The sequence below is a fragment of the Symphalangus syndactylus genome, chromosome 7, assembly GCF_028878055.3.
Source record: "Symphalangus syndactylus isolate Jambi chromosome 7, NHGRI_mSymSyn1-v2.1_pri, whole genome shotgun sequence".
Lineage (NCBI taxonomy): Eukaryota > Metazoa > Chordata > Mammalia > Primates > Hylobatidae > Symphalangus > Symphalangus syndactylus.
Genome location: NC_072429.2, coordinates 38,560,718 through 38,584,628, shown reverse-complemented (window position 1 = coordinate 38,584,628; position 23,911 = coordinate 38,560,718). Strand labels below are relative to the sequence as shown.

General features: G+C 37.8%; 1 protein-coding gene across 1 annotated transcript; it reads left to right on the top strand.

Moving 5' to 3' along the window:
- The first annotated feature begins 5,368 nt into the window (after positions 1 to 5,368).
- Positions 5,369 to 23,140, top strand: SPINK13 (serine peptidase inhibitor Kazal type 13). The gene is made up of 5 exons (XM_055285723.2): positions 5,369 to 5,643; positions 6,802 to 6,905; positions 11,118 to 11,155; positions 18,857 to 18,984; positions 22,845 to 23,140. The coding sequence occupies exons 1-5, from the start codon at positions 5,504 to 5,506 to the stop codon at positions 22,891 to 22,893; spliced, it is 459 nt and encodes a 152-aa protein (XP_055141698.1). The 5' UTR covers positions 5,369 to 5,503; the 3' UTR covers positions 22,894 to 23,140.
- Positions 23,141 to 23,911: the final 771 nt, after the last annotated feature.

Below are 23,911 nucleotides of genomic sequence, written 5' to 3'. Positions count from 1 at the left end.
TAGTTATGCAAACATGACTCATGTCAAACCTTTTCTCAAAAGCAGCAATAACTCTTTTTCAAGTAAGAGGTCTGGAAGTACTATTTGTCACATATCACAATTCATCCTAATTTCATCTGGTAACTAGGGTGGAAATTTGTTTTTGCTAATTGCCTTCATATAAATAATGGTAGAACTTCTCATATCTTACTTTAAATTTGCTCATGTTTTCACATGATTAATTATTATTTTGAAGGTATGAAATCTTATCTAATGCAAGCCTAAAGAGTATGAATTCTGGAGCTTGATGATCTATATTTTTAGAGAAGAGGGCATTTTTTGTTATTTTGTTTTGTTTTTGCAATACCTAATAACTTTCTTCTGAATTTCGTTTGATCACGCTTATGTTATAATTTAAGCTGTTCAAAAATTGTTTTATCTTTCCAAGCAATGCTTCTTGTGTATGAAACAAAAGCGCCCACGGCTATTATGCAGTATTAAGTGTTTATTTTGAAGCACCCATTGAAGAGTATATATTGAAATTCCAGTGTTTAATATACATGGCTTTAATTGTTCTAAGTCTTCAGAACAAACCCACCCTATGGCCTTTTCTGTGCATTGATGGAAATTAATACTTACATTACTGCAACAGCCAACTAAATGACTATGAATAATAGACATTCACCTGTGTTTTTATATTTACCCTGGTCAAGGGGAGAATTTGCATTTCTGTCTTCTGCAGTCTCTACCTGTGCATGTCAACTACTAATTTGATAGTATTTTTTTTTTGCTACATCATTCTTTTATCTCCTATGTTACAGGAATTGCCCCAATACATAATTGTTACCTTAAATATGACATATCTATAATTTTAAACTAAGATGATGTCTTGGGCTTTTTTATAGCTAATTGTTGCTGGATTGTACAAGTAGGTGTCTCTGAAAGCTTTACAAAATTTTCTCCCTTAGCATTAAACCACTAAGCAATCCAATGCTGATTTGTAACAAACAACAAGCTTGTTTTCCAGGAAGATGTGACTCTTAAGTATTTGAAATAACTCCACTGTGAAAAGGACAGCACGGATGTCCACAAGAATAGTAATGAGTTTTCTAGAACTCATCCTTTCAGTTACGTTCAGAAACAGGATCAGCTACTCAAAAAAGTTAAGTTTTATGTCCTTTTTTGGAACCACAGTCTAGTCCTCCTGCAGAGCTGGCTTCTTATGGGAAACACGAATCCAAAAGGATTTCCTTTTTTAGCTTTGATAACCACATGGGTGACTAGCAGCACTAGAAAACTTCTCTCCAGCATGATGACAGCATCTGTTTCTTGCAAAGCACTTTTAGGCGGACATAACCTCCCAGCAACTAGGATTGGTAGACTTCTGGAAGGTCCTTCCAGATTCTTGCAACTTAATGTCTTAAGGTTTCTAGAGATGAGAGAAGTCCTTTAAATATTGCACATGACTGTGGCAGAATTAGATTAAATCAGGCACAGGAAATGTTCTCATACACAAATTCATAGCCCTGCCAAAAAGAATTTAAAGGAAGAGATTCTGTGCTTTATTGTGGGATTACATCTAATGGCAATAAGTGAATGGTAAAACTCTAGGTCATCATAGTGTAGCAGGTACAGAATCTTAACCAATGGGTTTTGCAGTTTGATTTATTAGCTCTGTCTTTCAGAGAACTAAGGTTTATAAGAATCTGCATACTTATGCATAATTCCTGATGACAATAGAAATAAAATTATTTTCTCTGTATAATTTAATATGCTTTGGTGTCCCCGAATCAGGAGTTATGTGCATTAAGAGAGCCTTTACCACTTCCTGAGCATTAGCTCTTGACAAGGGTAAGGCCTCAGGCCATCCAGACATCATATACACCAAAACTAGGAAAAATCTCCCACCTTCCATGTCCATTTATTCTATGAATTCAAGTGTCATCACGCTTCTAGCTAAATTGGCTCGGAAGAATGTCCTGTATTTGCCTTGGGAGTGGAGTGCAAATAAATCTGCTGACAAATAGTACATCTCTGTTGTTTTAAGTGGTTTCATCTCTTGTCAAGTATATTAAGAGTCTAGTGCTCTTAAAATCATCTTTTACACGGATGATTTTGTTGACGGCATGACAACACCGTTACAGAGAACATCTCCTGGGAAGGAATGAGAGTCATTTGTGATGCTTGTGGGATGGAGTTTCCTTCAGTCTAAAATACATGTCCAATTTCTAGGAAACATTCTTTAATGGAGGGATATACACTTTTTAAAGAAAAATCAGAATTTATTAGAAACTTTAAGGACTAATAATCAACATTAAAAGAAAAAATCAGTCTCAGAATGTACAGGAACTGTGGCACTTTGGAGGTGATAATGCAGGTTTTTATTGGTAAATATGGAATATATAATTTAAATAAAATTTAAATATATTAAGATAACAAATTTGAACAATTTTAATAGCTTTATTCAGATGTCATTGACATGATGGATTAAAGACTTAAATGTTAGACCTAAAACCATAAAAACCCTAGAAGAAAACCTAGGCAATACCATTCAGGACATAGGCACGGGCAAGGACTTCATGTCTAAAACACAAAAAGCAATGGCAACAAAAGCCAAAATTGACAAATGGGATCTAATTAAACTGAAGAGCTTCTGCACGGCAAAAGAAACTACCATCAGAGTGAACAGGCAACCTACAGAATGGGAGAAAATTTTTGCAATCTACTCATCTGACAAAGGGCTAATATCCAGGATCTACAAAGAACTCAAAGAAATTTACAAGAAAAAAACAACCCCATCAAAAAGTGGGTGAAGGATATGAACAGACACTTCTCAAAATAAGACATTTATGCAGCCAAAAAACACATGAAAAAATGCTCATCATCACTGGCCATCAGAGAAATGCAAATCAAAACCACAATGAGATACCATCTCACACCAGTTAGAATGGTGATCATTAAAAAGTCAGGAAACAACAGGTGCTGGAGAGGATGTGGAGAAATAGGAACACTTTTACACTGTTGGTGGGACTGTAAACTAGTTCAACCATTGTGGAAGACAGTGTCGTGATTCCTCAAGGATCTAGAACTAGAAATACCATTTGACCCAGCCATCCCATTACTGGGTATATACCCAAAGGATTATAAATCATGCTGCTATAAAGACACATGCACACGTATGTTTATTGCGGCACTATTCACAATAGCAAAGACTTGGAACCAACCAATTGTCCATCAATGATAGACTGGATTAAGAAAATGTGGCACATATACACCATGGAATACTATGCAGCCATAAAAAATGATGAGTTCATGTCCTTGGTAGGACATGGATGAAGCTGGAAACCATCATTCTCAGCAAACTATTGCAGGGATAAAAAACCAAACACTGCATATTCTCACTCATAGGTGGGAATTGAACAATGAGAACACTTGGACACAGGAAGGGGAACATCACACACCAGGGTCTGTCATGGGGTGGGAGGAGGGATATCATTAGGAGATATACCTAGTGTAAATGACGAGTTGGTGGGTGCAGCACACCAACATGGCTCATGTGTACATATGTAACAAACCTGCACGTTATGCACATGTACCCTAGAACTCAAAGTACAATAAAAAAGTACATACTTAAGATGTACAATGTGATGTTTTAATATACCTATACATTGAGAGATTATCCCCATAATCAAACTAAGAAATATATCCCTTATCTCTACATAGTTACCATTGTGTGTCTGTGTATGTATGTTTAATGAGAAGATTCAACTTAGTTTATCCTATCCTCTTAGCAAATTATAAGTATGCAATACAGTTATATTTCCTTTCTTCACCATACTGTGCATTTGCTTTCCAGAAATTACTCCTTGCATTACTGGATTTTGTACTGTTTGACCAGTGTCAGAGGGGTGTGAAAGTCTATCTCTCTTTTCTCCTGCTGGCTGGTGTTCAGAAATTAAAAAAAAAAAAAAAGTCTTTACATGTTAAGTTTGAGATATATGTTGGCTATATATCTTAGTTTGGATTCCTCCGGAAGGTGATTCTGTGTAAAGATTTGACTATAAAGTAGTCTGTTTGGGAAACATTAGTAGGAGATTCGGAAAGTGGGGCAGAAAAGTGAAGGGAGTCAAGGAATAGGGTGTCATCCAGCAGATTATCACAGTGGGAAAATGAATCCTTCTTCCACAGTGGGATTCTAGAGGTAGTATGAAGCATCAACACCAGGTTTATTCTACCCAAAAGGCAAGGGTGGTGGCATATTTATACACCAACTCTCATCACTCATTGATGGAGAGATGCTCACAGGGTGTGTTGACTGCATGTAGCTTCTGGCACAAGGTACACGGACAGAGTATTCAGAGAAAGCCCATTAACAAAGAGATACAAGATGCTAGCAGTTGGAAGTGGAGCCACACAAACCGATGCACAAAACCCAAAAAGATATAAACAGAGCACTGACAGTGAGGCAGAAAATTAAAGAAAAATAAAATTAAAAAGAAAGAGAAATAAACTTTTCTGTATTAGGCTGACTTGTCCCAGAGGCAGCAACAAGCACAGCTCAGACCCAGGAAAAGTCTTAATAATATTATCTAATGTGCTCTGGAGACTCTCCCAGCATTCCCTCAACACAGGGAGAAGAAAAACAAATTTTCCTTTGTTTTATGGTATGGGTTTGTATATTCTTGTTCTCTGAAACTAGTAACTTCAAGTATTCTGTTTTATCTAAGAAGTACAGTGAAGGTCATGAGAAGCCTTAGCAGGCCTGAACTACAGCTGTCTAGGCACCATAGTGAAGGTTATGAGATAAACCAGTGCAAGCCTTGTTAGAGCAAAACCTAGATAACAGACATCTGGGTTGCATAGCAATGATCATGTGCAATCCTGAATTATGAACCTGTTATAACTTGATTAAGAAAGAAGGAAAAATAGAGAGCAGGACATCAAGAGAGGATGGACATGTTAAGGAGCTAAATATTAACGTCAGACTATGGAATTCTAGCTAGTACAGGAACACAAAGTCACAAAAGAGTACTAACTACTCTAGGAGAGATTAAAGCCTGTGAAATAGAACTTTTCCAGATAATGGCGAGTTTAGGCTTGCTTATGCTGAAGCTTAATATAAGCTAATAAGTAGAGAAATTAGGAGGCTTGGATATTGCAAACCTTATTGGTTGGGGTGTTACCCAGGCTAATAGAAAAAAAATTATATCCTAGAAAGACAGAACACGTGTGACTTCTGAGAAGAAGGGCTAGAGAAGACTAGAAAGGCTGGAACCACCTTGAATTTGGCACACACACACACACACACACAAAATCGCCAAATGATCTGGAATGTGGTAGGTCATTAATCTGCTTTGCAAATGTCAGAACTTTAGGATCCCAGTACTTCTTGTTCTCAGGCTCCACATCCAGAAATCACAAGTATGGAACATCCAGGTCTGTCTCTTCCTGCTGGAACAGGACACGTCAGAAGGGGTGGTTCAGGAGAGTGACCAAACTCAGAAACAGCCATTAAAGTAAACTCATGCCAAGCAATTGGTCACTCAGCTATGCAATGAGTCAGCCCCCACTGCTGCATGTCCTTGGCTACAGACTCCTGGAACAGCAGCTCTTTTCAAGGCTAGTTGTGACAAGAGCAGGCCCACATTCAGCCACCTCATCCAGGTAACTACTCTTTGACTTCTCTCTCCTTAGTCCAAGTCAGTGGTGGGATCTCTTCAGCTTTCCTCTCTGTCAGTGGGTTTCCCTCTTCTTCCTCTAACACCCTCCTTTTGTTTCCTCTGCATATTAAAGTAGAGAAAACGTCACACTTATTTATGGTTCTCCTTCATTTCTCTGTATGCCCCTGCTACAATTTTGAAAGGAGACAGAATGGATAGAGTAGGGTATCAGCAAGTTAAGGAAATGGACTGGGAAGATATCTTCTCCCTGGGCCTAAATATTTCACTCCCAGCAAAGAAAAGTTGGGCTAAACAAATTGTCAATTTAATATGTTTAAACTCTACTTATATTAATACCAGTTGATTCTTTCAATACCCTATGAAGTTCATACTTGCTGAGGCCTACACTTCTCAGAGACGTTAAACCAAGAATTTGAACTCCCATCTCTCTAACTCCAAACTCTGTGATTTCTAGCATCTCACTCAATTCAAGGTCATAGGTCATATGTTTTTTGTTTTTTTTTCTGATTCTTGAATCAGGGAAGGTATACACAATTTTTATTAAGCATGACCAACAATTCCATTTTTAACCCATTCTTTATATTTGAGCCCATGTGACTGACCTGGCAAAGAGAAATTTAGCTGGGAAATAAAGGGCTTAAATGTGGGAGAAACTGGTCCATCTCAGGGAATCACATGTTATAAGGTGATATGTCCAAGATTCTACAGGACAGCCCTCAGTTCACACCTGTTACCTCAGAATTCTTATGAATTCTTTACATGTCTGTGTTCACTAACAAGAAGGCAGCAGCTTAGGTAATTAACTGTGAGATAATTAGATACTTGTAGGGTGAACCTATGTATAGGTAATAGACTTTGAGTCAGCCCTGATGAATCTTGGGCCTAATTTTTCTTCCAGGCCAGAACCGTGATTGTCAGCTAGTTTTTGGCAGAAAAAAAAAAAAGTCATTTTTTTAATGTTTTTCATCTTCCTCTTGAAAGCAAAAGGGCTCTCTCAGGCCTGAGTTCCTGGAGACCAGGTCAGTATAAGAATCACCAGGGCAAGTGTACGCGAATGGTATCACCTTAGGATGTTGTGTTCTCTCACATTGGAAAAGCTAGCTGTGCGGGAAACTAGAAACAATCTTGGACATGTTCACAGGCCTTATCAAAGAAGAGTCTTATATGAGATGAAATGGCTGCCTTTCCCCCACAAGATTATATTTTTCCTGGTATGCTCTACTTTGACACATGTGGCTTTCTCAGGTGAGTAACCTAAGAGGTTTTGGGAGATAAACTCTGATTTTCTTAAAGTTATAGGAAAGAAAATGAGTAATTTTTTACTTTTATGGGAAATATTTTGCTGAAATGTAAGCCAGTGTAGTCCAAACTGGGTATAATTAAAATGTATATTCTTAAATAGAAAAACCAGACTTGTTTTCTACATGGTGGAGTCACAACCTCGTGTCTATTCTGTCGATTCAAAAGAAATCCTCTAGTGCAGAGAAAATGTGATTTTTTTATTGTAAGCAATATACAGTATAATTATTATTTTTTCCTAGAAAAAATGATGCATTTTCTTATGATTTCAAATATGATAAATGATATGATAAATATGATAATGAAAAATAAGCCAATGAAAAATAAAAGCTATTTCTGTGATTGATGTTGGGTTCACATGTGTCTTTAGAGTTCAGCAGTAAAAATGATGAATGTATAAAAACAAAACCTATGTTACCTGCTAATTATAGATGGAATAATGCCTCCCCAAAATATCCAAGTCCTAATCACTGGAACCTGTGAATATGTTGCCTTGCATGGCACAGGGGACTTTGCAGATGTAATTTAGTTAAGGATCCTAAGATTGAAAAATTATACTGGACTATTCAGGTGGAACAAGATAAACACAGGGATTCTTATCAGAGGGAGGCAGGAGGGCCCAAGTCAGAGAAGACGTGACAATGGAAGAAGTTAGAATGGTGCAGTAAAAGGGCCATGGGCTGAGGAACTCAGACAGCCTGTAGAAGCTGGAAAAGGTAAGGAAATTAATTCTTCCTTAGAAACTCCAGGAGGAATGCATCACTGCTGACATCTTGACTTTAGGACTTCTCACCTCCAGAATTGTAAGATAATAAATCTGTGTTGTTTTAAGTCACTAAGTTTGTGACAATTCATTACAACAGCAATAAGAAAATAGTACACCTGCAAATAAATTACAGATTAGTAAAGCAGACACTATAATCTCATGTTTGCATTCCAGATCATCCTTAAATACATGGTACAAAGTAAATGCTCACTAAATGAATGTTTAAAAATGTAGCTATTATCAGTTGATTTCCTGCTATGTGTAGGTTCTCTGTAATGTACTTTATTATTTTAAATATGCCTCAGTTGGATAGAATTGGATTAATCACAATACTTGGTTCACTAAATTTCATTGGGTTCAATCAAAAAGCACCATGAATATACCATTCCTGCAAAAATCTAGACTACTGACAAAAGTTCAAATCCAATAATGTAGTATTCAATCATCCAATTCTCTTTTCTATCTTCATCCAAGAAAAACACAATTCTACATCTTTTTTTTTAAATTTATTTTTCCCAAAATTCTTACTTCAGTTTCAGTCATTCTAAATCTTGTGTCCATTCTTCTCGTGCTCTTATTTTTAATATAGTCTTTTATTTATACACATCATGGAAAATTTATTTTTATAATTATTTTAACATTTATGTAACATTTATATAACTTGTCATATAGGACTTTTGTTTTGTTTTGTTTTTTTTGGAGACAGAGTCTCACCCTGTTGCCCAGGCTGGAGTGTGCGGCAAGCTCCGCCTCCCAGATTCACGCCGTTCTCCTGCCTCAGCCTCCCGAGTAGCTAGGACTACAGGCGCCCGCCACCACGCCCGGCTAATTTTTTGTATTTTTAGTAGAGACAAGGTTTCACCGTGTTAGCCAGGATGGTCTCCATCTCCTGACCTCGTCATCTGCCCGCCTCGGCCTCCCAAAGTGCTGGGATTACAGGCGTGAGCCACCACTCCTGGCCTATTATTAGGACTTTTAAATTCAATATTATATGAAGAGATTATTTTCATCTTTTGAAATTTGCTTTTTCCTACATATTGTTTAAATTTATAAATATTCATATGTGCAGTTGTTCATTTAGTTTCATTGATGAATAATACCACATCAATGAATAATATCCCAATGTGCGACTATAGCCTAATTTCATTACTCTTTTGTTGATGGACATTTGGTTTGCTTACAAATTTATGATGTTAAGAGCAGATCTGGTAGAAATATTCTTATACATGTTTTTTGATGCACATGAACAAGAGTTTCTCTTAGGTATATATCTAAGAGTAGAGTTGCTATGCTACAATGTGTGTGAATTTTCTATACTAGAAGATAATGCCAGATGGTTCTCCAAAGTTACTGCATGAACTAATAACTTTTCATTAGAAAACTAAAATTTAAAAAATATTAGATAATAAAAAATGTTTCAGATGATGGTGCAATATATAAATTGAGATTCTTTTTTTGTTTTCCTTCCAGAAGCCCAATTGTTTTAGTATGGTTTGTGGAAAGGATGATTCTTTTTCCACTAAATTGTTCTTTCCCCTTTGCCAAAGTGCACTTGTCCATAGAAGTGTATATTTTTGAACTTCTTAGATGCCTATATTTCTGGATTCCATCCTTTTCACCGATCTATTTGTTTATCTTTATGCCAATCTGTTATGCAAATGTCAGACCTTTAGGATGCCAATACTTCCTGTTCTCAGGATCCACACCAGAAATCACAAGTACAGAATCTTCAGGTCTGTCTTTAACAAATTAACTAAACCATATTTTAAAAGAAAAATAGGTTTACACCAAAATGAGAGGAATGGAACTAACCCAACTTATCTCTGAATCTATTAGTTGAACTATATATTCTTATTCTGAAGACAAAAAAGTCATTTATACATTGAACTCTAATTTGTAGGCTTACATTTTGCAAAAGCATGGAATAAGAATTCTGTAAATGCAAATATAGTTTTGTTCAATATTGCCAAATTTTACTTCATAAACATTCTTCCAATTTGGATTCCCACCAGGAACCTCTTTCTCAACAGCTAATCTGATACCTGATAAATGATATTTCCATATAGTTTTAATTAGCATTTTTCTTAGCATGAGTAAGGCTGAATTTCCTTTAGAGATTTAAGGGTCATTTCTGTATCTTTTTGAGTATGTATGCTTGCGTAAATTATATTTGCATATATATTGTCTGCTCTTCAGTTAGGTTTCTTATTTTTTTCTTCCCTCAATTTTAATGAGTTCTTTATAAATTAGGCATATTAGCCCTTTATCAAAAATCTTTTTAGATTGTATATGTTTATTTTTTGCCGGGAAGTTGTTTTTATTTTTAAGTAAAAAAAAAATGCAGCTGTGTTTTCTGTTATTGTATTTAGATTAATGAATCTTTATGATGAAAAAGGAATTATGTCATTTTAATTATTGTACAGTTTTTTTATGTTTAGATCCTGATTAATTTGGAGTTAATTCTTATGTATGATGTGCAGTATATACATGTAATTTTGTTTCATTTTTACTAGATGAAGACCTTTATTTTTCTTTTCTTATAACTATATCCAGCTACTTTTGTCATAAAAATATTCTGACCTTTCAGAAGTAGATAAAAGCATTCTATCTTTTTTGTTCTCTGAAAGAGTGTACATGTAATCAGCAAGATCTATTCCTCGAAAGGTTAGTAGTCTTTGTGGGAAGATTTCTAAATATCGTGCAGAATTTTTCTTTTAACTTTTGAAAATTCTAACTTTTGGAAAGTCAGAATATTCTATGATATTTTAAATATCACTTAACAGTGACAGATAAGTAAGAGCAGAATACAATAAGTACTTTCTTATTTCATTTTCCCACAGGCAGCTAGTCACCCTCTGTCCTAGGTAACACCAGCACCCCTCATACAACCAACTCATAAAGTCAGTATCCTGAAAGACAGGGAACTCCCTCAGTTTTCTTATCATCACTGTGCCCACTTTAATTCAGCATCTTGGTAGGAACTGGCCTGATACATTACTTACTATATCATATTTACTTTTTTAAATTTTAAAAATGCATGTAATTACCCCAATTGCAGTGAAGAGGAAGCTAAAGCCAACAAAAGTGAAAATAAATAAATAAAATTATTTTAAGTTATATATACAACCTCAAACAGTTTTTACTCTTTCCTCACTGATACAGCAAATTTATAAATAAGATCAATACTGTGAAAAAGAAAGAATAAATGGATAAAGTAATTTAAAAAGGAATGTTACTGCAAATTCTATTGCTATTAAAATTCTTTTGTATACATTTTTGTAAATGAGTAATTAAATTAGTTTACATTATTCAATCAGTGACTTCAGTAAGTGATATTATATCCCATGGAGAACTATTTCCTTTAACTTACTGTGTTTGTTCTTTATTTGCAGGAATTTTCAAAAGACGTGACTTCACTAGGTGGCCTAAGGTAAATTTAAATTTCTCAGTTCTAGATTGTAATTCTAGTCTAATCACTCTCCTGACATGAGAGATCTAAAACTTCATGGAAAGTCAGGCACAGTGGCTCATACCTGTAATTCCAGAACTTAGGGAAGCTGAGGCAGGAGAATCACCTGAGCCCAGGAGTTCAAGGTCGGCCTGAGCAACATAGCAAGATCCTGTGTCTAAAAAAATGCAAAAATTAGCCAGGTGTGGTGGGGCAAGCCTGTAGCCAGCTACATAGGAGGTTGAGTTGGGAGGGTCACTTGAGGCCAGGAGTTGGAAACTGCAATGAGCCATAATGGCACTACTGCACTCCAGCCTGGGCAACAGAGTGAAACCCTGTCTATAAATAAATAAATAAATCTTCATGGAGGTAAAGCAGAATGGAAGGATTCTATGTGACCTTGCACATAGACCTCTCCATACTTAGATTGTCTCCCATGTAGCACAAGCTTTAAAATATAATATTTTAGTAAAATAAATATCTTTATAGTCAAATAAAATATTGAGTAAATATATCTCTGATCATTAAGTAAAATAATACCTGCCATGTGTTCAAAGTCACAAAGCTAAACCGTGGTAAATCCAGGGTTTATTCTCAGTTTTAATAAGTTTTGGGATACATGTGCAGAACATATAGGTTTGCTACATAGGTATACATGTGCCACGGTGGTTTGCTGCACCCATCAATCCGTCCTCTACATTAGGTATTTCTCCTAATGCTATTCCTCTCCTTGTCCCTGCTGCCCCAACAGGCCCCACTGTGTAATGTTCTTCTCCCTGTGTTCATGTGTTCTCATTGTTCAACTCCCACTTATGAGTGAGAACATGTGGTGTTTGGTTTTCTGTTCCTGTGTTAATTTGCTAAGAATGATGGTTTCCAGCTTCATACATGTCCCTGCAACGGACATGAACTCATTCTTTTTCATGGCTGCATAGTATTCCACGGTATATATGTGCCACATTTTTTTATCCAGTCTATCATCGATGGGCACTTGGATTGGTTCCAAGTCTTTGCTATTGTGAATAGTGCTACAATAAACATGTGTGCATGTGTTTTTATAATAGAATGATTTATAATCCTTTGGGTATATACCCAGTAAAGAGATTGCCGTGTCAAATGGTATTTCTAGTTCTAGATCCTTGAGGACTCACCACATTGTCCTCCACAATGGTTGAACTAACTTACACTCCCACCAACAGTGAAAAAGCATTCCTATTTCTCCATATCCTCTCCAGCATCTGTTGTTTCCTGACTTTTTTCTTTCTTTTTTTTTTTTTTTTTACAGAGTCTAGCTGTCTCGCCCAGGCTGGAGTGCAGTGGCGCGATCTTGGCTCACTGCAAGCTCTGCCTCCTGGGTTCACGCCATTCTCCTGCCTCAGCCTCCCGAGTAGCTGGGACTACAGGGACCCGCCACCAAGCCTGGCTAATTTTTTGTATGTTTTAGTAGAGACGGGGTTTCACCGTGTTAGCCAGGATGGTCTCAATCTCCCGACCTTGTGATCCGCCCGCCTCGTCCTCCCAAAGTGCTGGGATTACAGGCGTGAGCCACTGCGCCATCCTAACTGGTGTGAGATGGTATCTCATTGTGGTTTTGATTTGCATTTCTCTGATGACCAGTGATGATGAGTGTTTTTTCATATGTTTGTTGGCTGCATAAATGTCTTCTTTTGAAAAATGTCTGTTCATATCCTTCACCCACTTTTTGATGAGGTTGTTTTTTTCTTGGAAATTTGTTTAAATTCCCTGTAGCTTCTGGATATTAGCCCTTTGTCAGATGGATAGATTGCAAAAATTCTCTCCCATTCTGTAGGTTGCCTGTTCACTCTGATGATAGTTTATTTTGCTGATAGTTTATATAGCTCTTTAATCAGATCCCGTTTGTCAATTTTGGCTTCTGTTACCAATTGCTTTTGGTGTTTTTCAGTCATGAAGTTTTTGCCCATGCCTGTGTCCTGAATGGTATTGCCTAGGTTTTCTTCTAGGGATTTTATGGTTTTAGTTCTTGCATTTAAATCGTTAATCCATCTTGAGTTAATTTTTGTGTGAGTTGTAAGGAAGGGGTCCAGTTTCAGTTTTTGGCATATGGCTAGCCAGTTTTCCCAACACCATTTATTAAATAGGGAATCCTTTCCCCATTGCTTGTTTTTGTCAGGTTTGTCAAAGATCAGATGGTTGTGGATGTGTGGTGTTATTTCTGAGGGCTCTGTTCTGTTCCATTGGTCTATGTGGCTGTTTTGGTTACTGTTGCCTTGTAGTATAATTTGAAGTCAGGTAGCGTGATGCCTCTAGCTTTGTTTTTTTGCTTAAAATTGTCTTGGCTGTATGGGCTCTTTTTTGGTTCCATATGAAATTTAAAGTAGTTTTTTTCTAATTATGTGAAGAAAGTCAATGGTAGCTTGATGGGAATAGCACTGAATTTACAAATTACTTTGCGCTGTATCGCCATTTTCACAGTATTGATTCTTCCTATCCATGAGCATGGGATGTTTTTCGATTTGTTTGTATCCTCTCTTATTTCCTTGAGCAGTGGTTTGTAGTTCTCCTTGAAGAGGTCCTTCACATCCCTTGTAAGTTTTATTCCTAGGTATTTTATTCTCTTTGTAGCAATTGTGAATGGGAGTTCACTCATGATTTGGCTCTCTGTTTGTCTGTTATTGGTGTATAGGAATGCTTGTGATTTTTGCACATTGATTTTGTATCCTGAGACTTTGCTGAAGTTGCTTATCAGCTTAAGGAATTTTTGGGCTGAGATGATGGAGTTTTCTAAATATATGATCATGTCATCTGCAAACAGAGATCATTTGACTTCCTCTTTTCCTATTTGAATATCCTTTATTTCTTTCTCTTGCCTGAATGCCCTGGTCAGAATTTCTAATACTATGTTGAATAGGAGTGGTGAGAGAGGACATCCTTGCCTTGTGCTGGCTTTCAAAGGGAATGCTTCCAGCTTTTGCCCATTTGGTATGATATTGGCTGTGGGTTTGTCATAAATAGCTCTTACTATTTTGAGATACATTCAATCAATACCTAGTTCATTGAGTGTTTTTAGCATGAAGGGGTGTTGAATTTTATTGAAGGTCTTTTCTGCACCATTGAGATAATCATGTGGTTTTTGTCATGGTTCTGTTTATGTGATGGATTCTGTTTATTGATTTGCATATGTTAAACAAACATTGCATTGCAAGGATGAAGCTGACTTGATCATGGTGGATAAGCTTTTTGATGTGCTGCTGGATTCGGTTTGCCAGTATTTTATTGAGGATTTTCCCATCAATGTTCACCAGGGATCTTGGCGTGAAATTTTCTTTTCTTGTGTCTCTGCCAGGTTTTGGTATCAGGATGATGCTGGCCTCATAAAATGAGTTAGAGAGGAGTCTCTCTTTTTCTATTGTTTGGAGTAATTTCAGAAGGAATGGTACCAGCTCCTCTTTGTACCTCTGGTAGAATTCAGCTGTGAATCCATCTGGTCCTGGGCTTTTTTTGGTTGGTAGGCTATTAATTACTGCTTCTATTTCAGAACTTGTTATTGGTCTATTTAGGGATTTGACTTCTTCCTGGTTTAGTCTTGGGAGGACCTATGTGTCCAGGAATTTATCAATTTCTTCTAGATTTTCTAGTTTATTTGCATAGAGTTATTTATAGTATTCTCTGATGGTAGTTTGTATTTCTGAGGGATTGGTGGTGATATCCCCTTTATCATTTTTTATTGTGTCTATTTGATTCTTCCCTCTTTTCTTCTTTTTTAGTCTGGCTAGCAGTCTATCTGTTCTGTTAATCTTTTAAAAAAACCAGCTCCTAGAATCATTGATTTTTTGAAGGGGTTTTTGAGTCTCTATTGCCTTCAGTTCTGCTCTGATCTTAGTTATTTCTTGCCTTCTGCTAGCTTTTGAATGTGTTTGCTCTTGCTTCTCTAGTTCTTTTAATTTTGATGTAAGGTGTCGATTTTAGATCTTTCCCACTTTCTCCTGTGGGCATTTAGTGCTATAAATTTCCCTCTGAACACTGTTTTAGCTGTGTCCCAGAGATTCTGTTATGTTGTGTCTTTGTTCTCATCAGTTTCAAAGAATATCTTTATTTTTGCCTTAATTTTGTTATCTACCCAGTAGCCATTCATGAGCAGGTTGTTCTGTTTCCATGTAGTTGTGCAGTTTTGAGTGAGTTTCTTAATCCTGAGTTGTACTTTGATTGCACTGTGGTCTGAGAGACTGTTTGTTATGATTTCCATTCTTTTGCATTTGCTGAGGAGTGTTTTACTTCCAATAATGTGTTCAATTTTAAAATAAGTGCGATGTGGTGCTGAGAAGAATGTATACTTTGTTGATTTGGGGTGGAAAGTTCTGTAGATGTCTATTACGTCCACTTGGTCCAGAGCTGAGTTCAAGTCCTAAGTATCCTTGTTAACTTTCTGTCTCATCAATCTATCTGACAGTGGGGTGTTAAAGTCTTCCACTATTATTGTGTGGGAGTGTAAGTCTCCTTGTAGGTCTCTAAGAACTTGCTTTATGAATCTGGGTGCTCCTGTATTGGGTGCATATATATTTAGGATAGTTAGCTCTTCTTGTTGTATTGATCCCTTTACCATTATGTAATGGCCTTCTTTGTCTCTTGTGATCTTTGTTGGTTTAAAGTCTGTTTTATCAGAGACTAGAATTGCAACCCCTGCCTTTTTTTTTTTTTTTTTTTTTTGCTTTCCATTTGCTTGGTAAATCTTCCTCCATCCCTTTATTTTGAGTCTATATGTGTCTTTGCACGTGAGATGGGTCTCCTGGATACACTGCTGGGTCTTGACTCTGTCTAATTTGCCAGTCTGTGTCTTTTAATTGGGGCATTTAGCCCATTTACATTTAAGGTTAATATTGTTATATGTAAATTTGATCCTGTCATTATTATGCTAGCTGGCTATTTTGCCCATTAGTTGATTCAGTTTCTTCATAGTGTTGATGGTCTTTACATTTTGGCATGTTTTTGCAGTGGCTGATACCGGTTTTTCCTTCCCATGTTTAGTGCTTCCCTCAGGAGCTCTTGTAAGGCAGGCCTGGTGGTGACAAAATCCCTCAGCATTTGCTTGTCTGTGAAAGATTTTATTTCTCCTTCCCTTGTGAAGCTTAGTTTGGCTGGATATGAAATTCTGGGTTGAAAATTCTTTTCTTTAAGAATGTTGAACATTGGGCTCCCACTCTCTTCTGGCTTGTAGGGTTTCTGCAGAGAGATCCACTGTTAGTTTGATGGGCTTTTTTTTTTTGTGGGTAAACTGACCTTTCTCTCTGGCTGCCCTTAACATTTTTTCCTTCATTTCAACCTTGGTGAATCTGACGATTCTGTCTCTTGGGATTGCCCTCCTTCAGGAGTATCTTTGTGGTGTTCTCTGTTTATCCCAAATTTGAATGTTGGCCTGTCTTGCTAGGCTGGGGAAGTTCTCCTGGATAATATCCTGAAGTGTGTTTTCCAACTTGGTTCCATTCTCCCCATCACTTTCAGGTATACCAGTCAAACACAGTTTGGCCTTTTCACATAATCCCATATTTCTTGGAGGCTTTGTTCATTCCTTTTCATCCTTTTTTCTCTAATCTTGCCTTCACACTTTATTTCATTAAGTTGATCTTCAATCTCTGATATCCTTTCTTTTGCTTGATTGATTTGGCTATTGATACTTGTGTATGCTTCACAAAGTTCTCATGCTGTGTTTTTCATCTTCATCAAGTCATTTATGTTCTTCTCTAAACTGGTTATTCTAGTTAGCAGTTCCTGTAACCTTTTATCAAGGTTCTTAGCTTTCTTGCATTGGGTTAGAACATGCTCCTTTGGCTCTGAGGAGTTTGTTATTACCCACCTTCTGAAGCCTACTTTTGTCAATTTGTCAAACTCATTCTCCATCCAGTTTTGTTTCCTTGCTGCCAAGTTGTGATCCTTTGGAGGAGAAGAGGCATTCTGAGTTTTGAAATTTTAAGCCTTTTTGGGCTGATTTTTCCTAATCTTCGTGGATTTATCTACCTTTGGTCTTTGATGTTGGAGACCTTCAGATCGGGTTTTGGCATGGTCATCCTTTCTGTTGATGTTGATACTATTGCTTTCGTTTGTTAGTTTGCCTTCTAACAGGCCCCTCTTCTGCAGGTCGGCTGGAGTTTGCTGGAGGTCCACTCCAGCCCCTGTCTGGTTATCACCAGTAGAGCCTGCAGAACAGCAAAGATTGCTGCCTGCTCCTTCCTCTGGAAACTTTGTCCCAGAGCGGCACCTGCCAGATGCCAGCCAGAGCTCTCCTCTTTGAGGTGTCTGTAGACCCCTGCTGGGAGGTGTCTCCCCTTCAGGAGGCACGGGGGTCAGGGACCCACTTGAGGAACAGTCTATCCCTTAGCTAAGCTCAAGCACTGTGCTGGAAGATCCACTACTCTTTTTAGAGCCAGCAGGCAGGAACGTTTAAGTCTGCTGAAGACGCACCCACAGCTGCCCCTTCCCCCAGGTGCTCTGTCCTAGGGAGATGGGAGTTTTATCTATAAGCCCCTGACTGGGGCTGCTGCCTTTTTGTCAGTGATGCCCTGCCCAGAGAGGAGAAATCTAGAGAGGCAGTCTGGCTACAGCAGCTTTGCTGAGCTGCAGTGGGCTCCACCCAGTGGGAACTTCCCAGTGGCTTTGTTTACACTGTGAGGGGAAAACCGCCTACTCAAGCCTCAGTAATGGCGGATGCCCCTCCCCCCACCAAGCTTGAGTGTCCCAGGTCGACTTCCGACTGCCGTGCTGGCAGAGAGAATTTCAAGCCAGTGGATCTTAGCTTGCTGGGCTCCGTGGGGATGGGACCTGCTGAGCAAGACCACTCGGCTCCCTGGCTTCAGCCCCCTTTCCATGGGAGTGAACAGTTCTGTCTCGCTGGAGTTCCAGGCACCCCTGGGGTATGAAAAAAAACTCCTGCAGTTAGCTCAGCGTCTGCCCAAATGGGCACCCAGTTTTGTGCTTGAAACCCAGGGCCCTGGTGGTGTAGGGACCTGGGGGAATCTCCTGGTCTGCAGGTTGCGAAGACTGTGGGAAAAGCATAGTATCTGGGATGGATAGCTCTGTCCTTCACAGCACAGTCTCTCATGGCTTCCCTTGGCTGGGGAGGGAGTTCCCTGACCCACTGCACTTCCTGGGTAAGGTAGGGCCCCACTCTGCTTCTGTTCACCCTCCGTGGGCTGTACCCACTGTCTAACCAGTTCCAGTGAGATGAGTCAGGTACCTCAGTTGGAAATGTAGAAATCACCCACCTTCTGCATTGATCTCACTGGGAGCTGCAGACGGGAGCTCTTCCTATTCAGCTATCTTGCCTGTGAGTTTTAATAAGTTTTAATATAAAATCCTTATTCTGACCAATGACACTTGAGGTCTGTCCTCTAGAATTTCACAAACACATAAGCATCTCCACTCATAAACGTCCTATTGGAACTGAAACATGAAGGCTAAGTGAAAGCTTTGCATTCAAGGTTAAACAGGGATATTAAAATGGTTATGACTTGAAGAGATGATAGGATGGGTGGGGACACTACAATCAGAAAAAGAAACTGGCCTGACAGAAGGCCACAGAACAGGGAATCCTTGATAAGATCAATTGACTGGTATGATTTAATATTATTTTTAAGTGGGACAGAAGTGACAGGAAGAAATAGATGGCAGAGAGTCTATTATTTGTTACTTTATGGTATCATGTATTTGCAGCCCCGATGTAAAATGTATATCCCACTGGACCCTGATTACAATGCAGACTGCCCCAATGTGACAGCACCTGTTTGTGCCTCAAATGGCCGCACTTTCCAGAATGAGTGTTTCTTTTGTGTTGAACAGAGGTAAGTTCAGAATAAAATGCCATTATTTTTCCCTCTACTTCACAGAAATTTCAAAGAAACATAGTCAAGGAATTGGGTTTTACTGGTGCACACTTTTAAAAAAAATAGCCTCATTATTTACAAAAACTGGGGACAGACTACAGACAGAGTGAAGAAAGAAAGTCTCCTAGAATTTAGTTAATATTCTAAGTTGAATCATTTAAAAAAGAAAAAAGGCTTACATAATGTTCTGGGAGAACTGTACAGAGATTATATTTGTAGGTAATCTACAGATTATATTCAAGCAATGAATGGAAATCTAGTTATTTTAAAAAAACACTCAACTTTTTTTATATGTCACATTGACAAACCTATGAATAGCACCTATCAGTGTTTGGTAGCTATTAAGAGGCGTAGAAAAAGATGCAGATGCCGCTATAGACATAGACCAAGGTATAAACATAGATGCAGGTATTGATACGCACACGAGTAGCAAAGGGGTTTTGTGGTCTTACATGCATAAAAATTGACAGTCAACTTTTCATATTGTTTTTACCTTTCAAATAAATTCAGTAGGAAATTTAGACTAAGGAATTAATAATATTCCTTACAATGTATATTTAGCTCCACTCAAAATTGTTTTCACATATCAGCCCTGTGTCTTGTCAGTTAACTTCTTCATGACCTGTGAGATCTTCTCTGTTGGGGTTCCCCAAAACTATCTTCAGCCTTGAGGATTCAAGAGGACTCATAAAACTCAGAAAAGCTGTTATATTCATGGTAACTGTTTATTATAATGAAAGGATACAAATTAAAATCAGCAAAGACCAAAGATGCATGAGGTGGAGTCCCCGAGAGAGCAGGCACAAGTTTCCAGCTGTCTTCTCCCAGTGGACTCACAGAAGCGATACTTAATTCTCCCTGCTACCCTGACAACACACATGAAGTATTGCTTACCAGGGAAGCTCACCCAAGACTTGGTGTTCAGACTTTTTAATGGGGATCAGTCAGGTAGGCACAGAATACCTACATGGCTGATCTTAAATACTTAATCTCCAGCTCCTCCCCAGCCAGAGATCAAACTGATATGGAGTGCTCCAGGACCCTAGTAAACAACAACAGGTGTTCATTATAAATTTCATGGCTAGCATAAACTCTTTGGCAGACCCAGGTCCTAGATAAACAAACATACCCTATTGCACAGACTATTCCAAGGGCTCATAGGTTATCTCCCAGGAGCTGGCTTGAGCATGCCAAGCCTGCTAAGCCAACTCTTCTGCACAGCTTTCTTTGAAAATAATCCTCATGAGCTTCTAGTATCATGCTGCCCTTCCATGAGGATTATTCCATTTCAGAGGATAATTGAAATGTCTTTTAAAGAAAAAGAATGTAAATGTAAAAATGTAAGTTAACCAGGTCTCTACTGTTGGCTCTACTGTTCTCATTAAAAGATGAAAGAGATACCAGACTATATAGAATAATTAAGTTACATTATCCTTCCTTGCTAATGCAGTTACTGTTGATTTCTTAGAAATGAGATAGTCAGAAAATAGACTTGGAAATGTCTTTGTAGCTCTTCCACGTAATATTTCTGTTATACTCTGTGGTGCTTGTACACACATTACTAAAAAGAGCAGTGTAAGAGGGTCTCACTCATAATGCCCTGGCCTTTGGAAAATCACATAGATTCAGACAGACACACAATGTGGGCCTTGATCTGCCGGGCTATTACTTCACAACTTCCCACAAAGATCATTCTCAGATTCCTTTCAGGCTCATCTAGGAAATGTGAGAAGGCTGTAACCTCACGGAACAGTGTTAGCAGCTCAAAGATCAGGCCTCAGATCTCCTTGGCAAAAATGGGGAAGAGATTAAAGAAACAATCCCTTCTTTCCTTCCTTCTTCCCTCCCTCCCTCCCTTTCCTTCCTCTCTTCCTTTATCAATTCCTTCCTTCCTTCCTTTCCTTCCTACCTTCCTCCCTTTCCTCCCTTCCTTCCTCCCTTTCCTCCCTCCCTCCCTTTCCTTCCTTCCTTCCTCCATTTCCTTCCTCCCTCTCTCCTTCCCTTCCCTTTCCTTCCTTCCTTCCTTCCTCCTTCCCTTCCTTCCATTTTTCCTTCCTACCTTCTTCCTTCCTTCCTTGGGCTTCTAGGTCATCTCCAGAAGCTGGTAATAATTCCTGGTGTAGTAATTCCTTCCTTCCTTACTTCCTTCCTCCCTCTCTCCCTCTTTCCTTCTTTCCTTCCTTTCTACCTTGTAACTCTGAGAGATGTACTATGACCACTCTAGTTTTTATTTCTCAGTCTAAGAATAAATGAAGAGCCCTGCTGGTTAAAATAGTTAAAAACTGTTCAGTAAGATTGTAGCCAATAGGAGCACAGTTCATATCAAACATATCTTATTCTGGAACACAGAAAATTAATTCCAATGGCAGGAATGGCGCAGTGACATGCATATTTGCTTAATTCTCCATATGACCTGAATGTATAAACTTAATTTTCATGCCATTTCTATATCTCAGGGCAAGAAGAATAGTCCTAATGCTCTTTTGAACAATGGGAGGAGAAGGGTAATTCCTTGGTCTCTGCTCTTAGCAGTGTTTTGAGGAAAAAGCCCTGGCAAATTGGATTCACGACTCTCAGAGATATCTGCCACTTGTGAACAATGTAAAATATTTGAAAAATAATGATGAATCCAAAACTTGGCTAGAATTTATAGTCATTCACTCTCCTTAATGAATCCCTCAAGCCTACTCAGTCTAGCACTCTGGTAATATATGCTAAGAAAAGAGAACATTACATGAAACAGTCCATACTCTTAAAAAGCTTGTGGTCTTATTTGGCAAAAAGAACATATGCATACAAAGTTGATGAGAATAGAAAGCAACCTTGGTTTTGTTGGACAAAAATGATGTTTTAATAAGTTTTGAAATCATTGATAGAATTTACCCACAAATACAGATTTCAAACTTGCTTAGTGATACTAAGCAAGGATTTCTCAGGCAATAAATAAGCAACAGCTGCCTCATAGTAGCTCCCCGTTCAAATGGAGATCATGTGTTCCAAACAACCAGTTCTTCCTCTCTCTTTTGTGATGGAAGTGGCTCACATCACTTATTTATATTACCCACTAGGCTCCAAGCATTTATGTTTATAATTCCTGAACCAAATGAGTGCATTAGATATATATCAAAGGTGAACCTGATTATAGGGGTTGGCGTGGGAAGTCTCTTGAAGAACGAGAGGGCTACACGAGTTTTAAAGAAATGGAACACAAAAAAGAAAATGGATTGTTCAATCTACACAGTGCCAACTGTTTGGGAAAACACTTTGAATCAAGAAAGTGTGCAGTGTCTTTAGAGATGTAATACAAATATGATGCTGAAAGGAATATTATGTATTTAGAGAATAGTAATATGTAAAGATGGAAAATAATGCAGAGGCTAGTCTTTTGTGAAACATAAATACCCAAGTAAGGGGAACAGACTACAATCAATGGACAGTGTTAAAACAGTGAAAAATTTGAGCACAGAGCGAATTGTGTGAATTATGCATAGCATTATTGCTGTGGTTACCTTTTACCTCTTGGTAAAAAAAATCTGGTATTTCTATGTTGAATGAAAAGGTATTGAGATGGGAATGGGTTAGGGGATGAAAAACTCTATATAAAAAATGTCATAGGACACCTCTTGAATAATCAAGACATGGAGAAAGAATGTACAAATTATAGTGGTAACAAACAAAAATTAAAAAAAAAGAAGGATGCAAAGGGAATTTAAAAGCAGCTCCCTTTTCAGGACCTCTTTTAGAAGATAAGGAAAAGTACATTCAATACCAATGTTCACTTTCCTTATGATACTAATCTTTTTTTCTCTTCTCTTTAGGGAATTTCATTATCGTATAAAATTTGAAAAATATGGAAAATGTGATTAATGGGTACCAGAGTACCTACACTTGCTTATTCTTTTTTCTACTTAATTCAGAATAGTATTTCTTTTGGAGTGTGAGGATGTAAATTAAATAACATCCCTATGCTGTACTTAAATATCAAACAAAATGGGAGACAAAAACGAAGGAATCAAACTGACAAGAACCAAATATCAAATTTATTACAAATAAACAACAAAAGAGCTGATATTCATTACTGTGTATTGATTGTTTTAAGTCATCTTACTCCCATTTTGGGTAGTTTAAATTCTCTTCACCAGTTGAGCTTAACACTACCTAAAATTATACTTACCACCAATTGCAGGCCTATCTGCAGAATTAAACCCTACCCCACTAATATAATTAAAAGACATGGAGCAAAAGAGAAAATATCCTTCCTACAAAAGACAGAGTCCAAAGGAAGGAATCACTGAGTTACCCAGGTCTAGTGCTATTTTTCACCGTTCGCAAATGAATGTTATACTTTCTGTGGTTGGAGAAGTAAAATACCATGGAGAGAGGAGGAGTATTAGGCTACTGGATGATTCCTACTCAAAGAAAGAAAGGACACTGGTATGGAAATAAGGAGATATGAATTTTGCCCTCAATTTTGCCACTGATTGATTAACTATAATTTTGGGTCACATTCACTATCAGTGTCTCTGGCCATAGTGGCTTTAAATTTTTCTTGGTTCCACTTACTGTTTTGTTTACACAAAAGAGTAAGTCATCCACTTTACTGGTATCTAGCCTTATATATATTGAATATCCTGATGAAATACACTATGGCTCCTCCATTTGTTAGCAAGATTGGGATTTGAAAATCCACTATAGGTTTACATCAGATAGTAGAAATATTCTAGCCATAACAATGAGTGTTGTTAGTAGCTAGTATGGGAACTAACGAGTAAAAAAGTCAAATAGAGTAGACATCTTTTGCTGATGTCTCTATATCCAGTCATCTATATTCTAGAAACTAAAATTCAATTATCTTTTTGTGATTACCCCAACCCTCAAGGTTGTG

Coding starts and splice junctions, on each gene's coding strand:
- SPINK13 (XM_055285723.2), top strand. CDS start 5,504: ATGCCAAGCAATTGGTCACTCAGCTATGCAATGAGTCAGCCCCCACTG. Junction 6,906..11,117: donor GACACATGTGGCTTTCTCAG/GTGAGTAACCTA, acceptor CTTTATTTGCAG/GAATTTTCAAAAGACGTGAC. Junction 11,156..18,856: donor ACTTCACTAGGTGGCCTAAG/GTAAATTTAAAT, acceptor ATGTATTTGCAG/CCCCGATGTAAAATGTATAT.